Source organism: Gekko japonicus, unplaced genomic scaffold (assembly GCF_001447785.1).
Source record: "Gekko japonicus isolate JY-2015 unplaced genomic scaffold, Gekko_japonicus_V1.1 scaffold120, whole genome shotgun sequence".
Classification (NCBI taxonomy): domain Eukaryota; kingdom Metazoa; phylum Chordata; class Lepidosauria; order Squamata; family Gekkonidae; genus Gekko; species Gekko japonicus.
Window position 1 is genome coordinate 1081620 of NW_015175973.1, and position 8922 is coordinate 1090541.

At 42.5% G+C, this 8922-nt stretch overlaps 1 protein-coding gene across 1 annotated transcript in view; it reads right to left on the reverse strand.

Moving 5' to 3' along the window:
* SLIT2 (slit guidance ligand 2) overlaps positions 1-8922 on the reverse strand; it is a 455701-nt gene that overhangs the window by 446079 nt on the left and 700 nt on the right. Inside the window, exons 2-3 of the mRNA XM_015426100.1 lie at positions 6546-6617; positions 5274-5345 (exon numbers count right to left, since the gene is read on the reverse strand). Of these exons, the coding sequence (XP_015281586.1) occupies positions 5274-5345; positions 6546-6617 (144 nt within the window). The remainder of the gene's footprint in view (positions 1-5273; positions 5346-6545; positions 6618-8922) is intronic.

The window sequence follows — 8922 nt, forward strand, 5'->3', positions numbered from 1 at the left end:
ATTCCTGTCATTCATTCTAGGGCATCTCTACTTTTGCAGACTCCCGCTCCCTGGTTCCTTCCTGGCAGTCTGCCATTGGGACAGTCCCAGTGGGGGGGGGCGTCTTTCAGGAAGGCTAGAGCTGCTGTTTTTCAACCAGATGTCATCAAAATTGCAGCAGAGTGGGCGCTGTCTGTCCTCTAACAAACCCCCAAGTTTCAAGCAAATTGGACCAAGAGCTCGAATTCTATAGGCCCCTGAACAAGCTGCCCGCAGCTCTCTATTTTACCAGTCATAGTAGTTGCAAAGGACAAAAGGACTCCACCCCAACAAAGGAGCGATGCTCCTCCCTTGCAAGGAAGGCAGACATTCTGCTGCCCGGAAACCAGTGGAATCAAAGAAAAAGTTGAGTGCATGCTGCTGGGCTGGTAAACATCCAAACTCAAAAACAAAAACACAGATTATTTCAGGGAAGGGCGTTCCATTAAACAAACAACCTGGATTTGTAATGCTAGTCCAGAAAATCAGTGAACTGACCTGAACCAACCATTTCTGCATATATCTTCAGCTGGGCAATTTTGTTAAGCACACCCCTAGAGCAGGCTTGTCAGCTTTTTCTTCCAAGAAAGGATGGCAGGGGATGTAACCTGGCTCCTCTTGGAATGGACAGCCAATGCAATATGGCCCCACACAGAGAAGGGAGCACACAAAGACTCTAAAGGACTTGGTCCCCTTTAGGGGTAGGGTTTGCTGTTGTGGAGTAGGGCGTTCTCTGAAAAGGAAGACTGGGTTCTATTCCCACTTCCTGCCCCTTTTTCCATCAAAATTTGATGCTGCTGATGGCAGGATGCCCAAAAGATCAGATGTACCCTGTGGAGGTCACATATTTAACTTCTAGGGGTAGAGGCTGAACCTCCATCTCCTGTTTCACACTGCAGACTTCCCACTGAGCTACCAGCCAACAATGACGCCACCTCCTGTAATTCTGCCATCGCAGCATGCATTGGGCATGTGTGTGTTTGTTGAGTGCCAGCAAGTAACTTCTTACTTCTGACAACCCTATGAATTAATGTCCTCCAGAATGCCCTACCATTGCTCAGGTCCCGCAAACTGGGGGCTATGGCTTCCTTGATTGAGTCCATATGTCTCATGCTGGGTCTTCCCCTTCTCCTGCTGCCTTCAATTTTTCCTAGTATTATTGTCTCTTCCAGTGACTCTTGGGTTTTCATAAAGCGACCACAGCACGATAGCCTGAGTTTGGTCATTTTAGCTTCTAGAGAGAGTTCAGGCTTGATTTGACCTACAACTCACTTATTTCTCTTTCACGTTTCAACACCATGCCTTGCTCACATGTAATCTCTGTTCCTTCCAAACATACTTGTTCCCATCATCGGGAACTAAAATCTGGTGTTTTCCAGTACTGAAGAAGAAAAAGAAGAAGAGATTGGATTTATACCCTGCCCTTAGAGTCTCAGAGCAGCTTACAAACTCCTTTCCCTTCTTTTCCCCACAACAGACACCCTGTGAGGTAGGTAGGGCTGAGAAAGTTCTGACTGAGAACTGCTCTTTTTCAAGAACAGCTCTGACAGAACTAGGACTTGCCCAAGGTTATCCAGCAGCTACAAGTGGAGGAGTGGGGAATCAAACACAGTTCTCCCAGATTAGAGTCCGGGCACTTAACCACTACACCAAACTGGTTCTCTATTGCACCTATGGAATCCTTTGTACCTTCTCCAAGCAAGGAAGTTCATCTAGGAGTACTACATGCGGGCCTCCTACACAACAGTTCAGCAGTCTTCATGGTTATCATCCTACCCGCCCAGCCCTGGCCAGAAGAGAATCTGGCTGCCACGGGATCTGAGAGGAACCCCAAAATCTGTGGCTGTAGGTGTCAATTGCTGCCTTCTGTTGTTTAGGCCACGGGAAGAGTGTGCTTGGAAAGATGTCATGGTCTCTTCCTGAAAGCAGGCTTCTGTACTGTGCATGGGAGAAGAACTTAGGCAAATCCCGTGACAACCTCACTGCAAGTTGATCAGACTGCACAGAAAGCAACGATGCAGGAGCATCAACAAGCACTACGGTGACTGGGGATGGTGGACGAGTTGCCAGGAGTGCTGTATGAATGACCGTATTCACTCTGCTACTAAACACATGCCTGCTGCTACTAAGAGAACACAGGATCAGATCTACATAACATTTACACATGTGGTGCGCAGCAGAATCACGAATAGGCCTGCTCTGAAAATGTTACAACACCAGGCTAATCTGTAAGAAACTCCGGCACCACAGAGCATTTGAGAGCCAACAGTATTCGGCGCCAACAACTATACCACGACAATTCGATATGTCTAACAGTGTCACTGTAGCTAGACTAATTTGCTAAAAAAAAAACACGGCGCTTGATGCAAAAATATTCTGCGTGTGAACAGGAAGTACTTGTCATGCCATGTGCGTGACCAAAGGAAATGTCTGATGAGCGCATCAGTGGATTTCTTAGGAAATTCCAGAATCCCAAAAAAGGTGAATTGGCTGCCAGACAACAAACATGCCTCCATCATATGGGCACAGCAACAGCCAAGAGGAATTTCAGGGTTCTGTCCCAAATATGAAATATCTGCTCTCGGCCAACAGTTGAGGATGGTTTTTAGAGATCCTAAATATATCAGGTTTCATTCAAAATTATAATCCATACTTTCACACTGGAACGCCTGATTTGAACCTTGCCCTGAAAAGAAACCTGTGAGGCTACTAGTACGATGGGGGTAGAGAAAAAGATCTTGACAGTTAAAAAAGCTAACCCTGATTCTTTGAACAATTTCTGAGCCTTTTTACCCAAGATACTGGGCAGTTGTCCGCCCCCCTCCAAACAAACCCACCAAAGTTACTCACACAAAAGCACGTACATCTACACTTTCATTGATGCTGGTTTTTGAGAAGGGGGAAAGGGCAGTGGTTCCTGATGTGCCAGTTCTACCCCCAGAGCCAAACTAAATCCAATGGCAACAAACCTTCCTCTGAAAACAAGGGCCAGATACGTCACTCATGTGTCAAGCCAGTGTGTGATATAGAAGAACAAAGATTCGCGTGGGTAGCCATATTGGTCTGAAGCAATAGAACAAAGTTTTGAGTCCAGTGGCACCTTTAAGACCAACAAAGTTTAATTCTGGCTTTCACGGGAAGAAGTGTGCATGCGCATGAAAGCTTATGCCCAGAATTAAACTTTGTTGGTCTTAAAGGCGCCACTGAACTGAAAACTTTGTTCTACAGAGAAACTAAAGTAGTGCTAGGGCCTTTTGTTTTCACCCATCCTCCCAGCTGGGCCCTCTTCCAGTAACTTCGAGGAGATGGGTTGCAGGGGAAAAGTTCATGACATCCCCTTTTTGCTTTGTATCCCACCCAGCCACCCTTTCTTAACATGCAACGTTTAAGTCATGGGCCAGCCATCATTTGTTTTATATAAAACCGATAATGATTTTATGCTAAGTTCATCAAAAACACTGGAAGGAGAGAGAATTTAAATATAAATCAAATGTATAGGCGTGTTTAAAATTTAGGGCACAAGGTACAATCCTACTCACCCCCAACTGAAATGACGGTACATTTCTGAATATGAAATCAGCAGGACAATTGACCAAGTATGTAACAACTGGCTTACACCAAATAACATCTATATTATGAATGGGTCTTAATGGTTTCTTGACATATATGTATAGTTCAGCCTTACAAAAGTCACTTGTGAAAAAAACCTTCCCGGAAAAGTCAGTTCTCAAAATCAGGGATAGCGTACTATCAGATAATGTTTACTGAAACAACAAGCTCCGTGCAGATATTGGTAGTGCACAAGAACTTCAACTAACAGCAACCCTTGGGTGAGTGACAAACTTCACCCCTTGAAAGCCAGCAGGAAATCATATAAGCAGTTCAAAAACACGACATCTGACAGGAAATTGATCCAACGACTCTGATTTCATAAGCATCCAGACAGATCTTCTGCAACCCACAGCACAAAGGTTAAGTGTAACCTAGGAGAACTGGATACTAGTACTCAGCAAAGGAACATACTATGGACCTCAGACACATATGATCAAAATATATACAATCCATTCTTACGAAACATGTATTTCCAACACCTTTAAACAGCACTCAAACAGCAGCATCATGAAAAGTTTACAACAGCCTATGATTAAAGCTTATAGGACACAGCATTTCTTCAAATTCCCTTTTTCCCCTGCACAACTGAAACAGAAAATCAGCCTTCTCTTTCTTGTGGCTTTGCCAATCGATAAAACGATGACCCAAGACTTTTCAACATTTAAATGGTATTACTGAAAGTCCCTTGCTACACAGAAAGAGAACTTTATGGGGATGGGGGAGAGAGAAGAAAACAGATGCCCTGTTCTTGTTTTTAATTCAACCTCACAAAAGCTTTAAAAAAAAAAAAGTTTCCAACAAATATCCGTGTAAGCAAAGGAACTTGTTGATGTTGCCAATTACAACACATAATCAAGAACTGTACAACACGGAAGTACACCAAATGAGGACTAAATGCCCAAAAATTCATAAAATCTTGTCTGTGATGAAGTACACTCCCCAAGCGCAAACTCCTGCAGTTAGGAGAGCCAGAAAAATGCAATACCCACACAGCAGAAATAACACATTCGAAGAAACGTAGACAGAATGCGACAAATGAGGAAAAAAATTAAGCATTTACTGCTCAGGCCTTTAGTCATGAAACTTTTTATTGGCTTCTTACGGCCCACCACAGACTTCTCTGCGTATTGTTTCATCCATCCACGATTTGCAGGCCTCCTGACGCTGCCTTTAACTAACGATTTTTAATCTTACCCAAGTTTTGTTTTTCTGCGTCATACCGGGCATAAGGAATCCATACAAGGGGCAAAGATTAGAAACTCAAATGTATGCATTGTTAAAAGTTTCAGTGGAGGAACAAACAGCACACTTAACGCATTATTGTCGCTGAAAGCACAGTCAACGAATGGCTGTGAGAGTCCGCAGAAATTATCCTCACGTTTATATTGCTGCAACTGGCAGGTTAGTCTCCCTGCTCCGTTTTTTAAAACCCAAATTTTCGGTTCAGATTCTCCAGCTAAGGCAAACAACACCAGGAGCCAACTGCTGAATTTTATTCTGTCTTCCAATAAGTAATCCAAGAGTGTGAACAAATCCCACCGGTTTAACACACAGTAGAAAGGGGGGAAAGAGAGGAGGGCTTCATACCAACTTGCAGTGTAATTTTTAGAATTAATAATAATAATTTTTAAAAAAATACTTACAGCCTCTCCAGCTCTTTCAGGTCCTGGAATGCTCCCCTCTCAATGGTACTAATCTTGTTTTCCATGAGCTGACTGCAAATCAAAGTAAAGAGTTTTAAAGGAGCCAGTAATCAAACAATGATTAACACCTGTTATTACTGCATTTCGGCAATGGGGAAGCATGCAATCCTCTCCCCTTTATTAACTCTGTAATTCTCACTCTAGCCTGAGACTTCACATCCAATTTAATGTGTTTAAGACTTGTCACCTTACACTCCACTGTGACATATGTTCTGGGGGGGGGGGATAACCCATTCCATTCTATTCTTAAAAATGAGACTTTAAACCTGCTCAAGAACTTGAAGGTCAACGGTGAGAAAAATAAACCCCTTACCTAAGGAACAAGGAAATAAGCTACTGTTTTCATAGCATGTAGACATTACAACTTTGTTAAGAACTGGAAGGGGAGGGAGTTGAAGTCATTTTAAAATATATTTCATAATTAATTGTTTTGCAAGTGATATAATGAGAAAGCGTCTGCTCAAAGAAAGTTTGCAATTCTTCCTTTTTACAGGAATGATTGAAATTAGCTGTCTAGTTACTTCCCAATTTACAAGTGTTTTCTATTATTATAGAACAGCAATCACTACTAAGCCATTTTCTTAAGCTTCACATTAAAAAACATGTCCTACAAATGTTAACAAAGTAAGGGAGATTACATTAAAGAATGTCTTGACGGCTAATAAAACTATTTTGGATTTAAAATCAATGTCACTGGTGTAAAAATAGAGCTGGAACTTGATACAAAATAGAACTTGCTATAAAAATACAGGTATATCAATAACGTTTTTCTCCTTCATTTACTTTCTGCACCAAGCCAAAAACTAAGTTCAAAATGTATTGCACATACAACTTTATGGCAGCAATGCATCCAAACAGTTTATTTCAGTCAGTCCTTTAAAAAAAAAATCCAAAATATCCTTTTCTATTCTTTTTCACTTGCTAAAATTTATCTGGTTTCCGAATGGCAGATATTTTGCTGTATTTATAGATTTGAGGAAAAGCATAAAGCCACAAGTGGCTAAAATACAGAATTGCCAGTGTGGCATCCTTCCAAACTTTTATGTCATCTCCCAACTGCTTTTTCTCATGCTGTGTAAGTTTAGATGCTGTTATTTCAGAGGTTAAGTAAAGAATTAGGCTTGTTTGTTAAAGAAGTTATTTTGCAGAGGACTTTACATCTGCGGCATAGAGTAATAACAGATAAAAACACACACAGAGAACTCAACTTACAGAACTCGAAGGTGCCTTAGGCCAGCAAAATCAGTTTTCGTGATCCTTGTGATATTGTTTCCATTAAGATCCCTAAGAAGAAGAATATGTTAAGCAGTAAAACTAAATATTCCACAACTGCTGGCTATACTGTTTGGCCTTAGCCTGAAACATTTTATTGGAACCAAACTTTTATCACATATGTGCATCAGTGCTCAACCGTATCTATCTCGGTGTGAATTCCCAAAAGTGACAATCATTTCTCTCTCCCTTTCTCTCTCTCTCTCAAAAAACAAAAAACTATCAACCCACCCTCCCCAAACATTTTAGTATAATCCACTGGGGGGGGGGAAATAACTCCAAGATGTTACACCAATAAGTCTGACTTCGATTATCAGAATCAAAAAACAAAAAAGACTAGTCCACTGCATCTTAACTTGTTAGCTTGATGTCTTCATGAATATAGGGGTGTAAAAGACATGAAATCGAGACACATCTACTCAATGACTTGTTCAGAAAAACAGTTCCGGAGACTAGGGGAATTTTCTCAGGCCCATTTGTCCAGTCATGTGTCTGGAGAATACCCCCTCAGACTAGAACCACTATACGCTTCCCCACGGCTCTCCCACCCCCTTTGCACATCCTACAGAATAAGAGCTGGCCCATCATCAGAGTAGCAAATGAACCACAAGGCAACAAGGAAGGGGTCTTATAATATCTTTGACACCTTTCTCAGAACAGTTTTGGCACTCCCAGTTTCTCAAAGACTTCTGTCAGTTCCTACAACCCAATCGTCCGGACGTGTGTAAGTCTCCTTAAGGAAACAATTTGGAGAGTTGAAAATACTATGATCAAAGCATTCTCTCTCGATATTTGAAATTTTTAACTAGGTAAATTCCTCATTTAATTCTGGAAACTTTAACTATATCATGCAAATTATAGTGACAGTATGAAAACCTCTGAATCTGAGCAGTAACTAGCTATTTGATCCAGCATTTTAGTTCGGGATCTAAACCTCTTGTCCATCTTTGGCCACTATCAGTTAACTAAAAGACAAATAGATTAGCTTGACCTCACTTTGATCGTATGGTTTGAGACACGTTTACATGCTTCACATAGCAAGGAACCCTAACTGCCATGTACGTTATCTGGGAAAGATATGATAGGAAGCAGCACTTCCGCCAAAGAGAAGGGGCAGGAACCTCAAGTGATCTATGCAGTTTTTCCCCCCTCTGAAGTTCAGTGAATCACATCATTTTTTTTTAATTTAAAGCAAAAAAAGAAGTTAATTTTAGCAAAAATGCGGATGACTTTCCATTTTAAAGCAGCAAAATCCATTAGGATGCTTTTGGAAGGACATCCTTAAATCCAATAGATCGCTCAAGAAAGATTTTAATAGCCTGAAAGTAGATTGCTTGACTTATTGAAGTTTATAAACATTCAAGTAAGTACCAGAACGCCCTCCCTCTTTACACCTGAATATTTTAGCTTCCTGGCCAATGTAGGGATTCAAGTACACACCAAATCTCACACCGTGAACGCAAGAGAGAAGCATTCGCAAACTGAGGAGCACAGACAAGAAGAAATGTTTAGGATACTCATAGCTGTTTGCGCAAGCGTGTCACGTCCAAACAATGTGACAATCCACTCCAGCAACTTTTTGCGTGCACATTACAAATAGTAAGGAGGAAGAGGGGGGGAAAGTGAGGATTTCACATTTTAGGGAACTGCCTTCTCTTTAATCAATTTTGCCCTTTCCCTGCTTCTGTAGAACCCTCTGTCAATTTCAAGGGCCTCCCCGCCAGATTCAAGTACAGTTTAACCCTGTGGACCGCAAGGTAAAGAAAAAGATTTTTCTCTCTCGTTTAAAGCAAATGCGATCGAAGGGTAGGAGCAAGCCGGCGAGTCCATCTTTGGCCAGCCGGGCCTGAGTGAGGTCTCCCTCCAGGCCCGGCAGTTACAAAAACGCCCCCCCCCCATATTAAGTTGGCCTGAAAAAGTTTCCTATCGGGCCATTTCCCCCCAGGATCGGCCGGGGGATCCCTTTCAACCGATTGCAAAGGGTGGGGAGGGGGAACGGAAAAGAGAGATGAAGGAAGAAGGGGGGGTCGGGGGGGTCGGCAGCGCCATCGCACACATGGTCTCCTCCTGACCCAAATTAACCAAGCCGCAGCAGCAGCAGCAGCGTGTTTTGCTTATTACTGTTTCCCGGGGAGGGGAGGGGAAGGGAAGGGATGGGATGGGGGGAGAAGCAAAGCGCTGGAACTAATGGCTCGGGGCTTTCATGTCTCCTAACATTTCCCCGACAACCCTTAATGAGAATTGCAGGGAAGGGCGCGGGAGCCAGTGGGGTTCCCCAGATCAATAATCCGGCGAGCAGGCAGGCAGGCAGGCACCA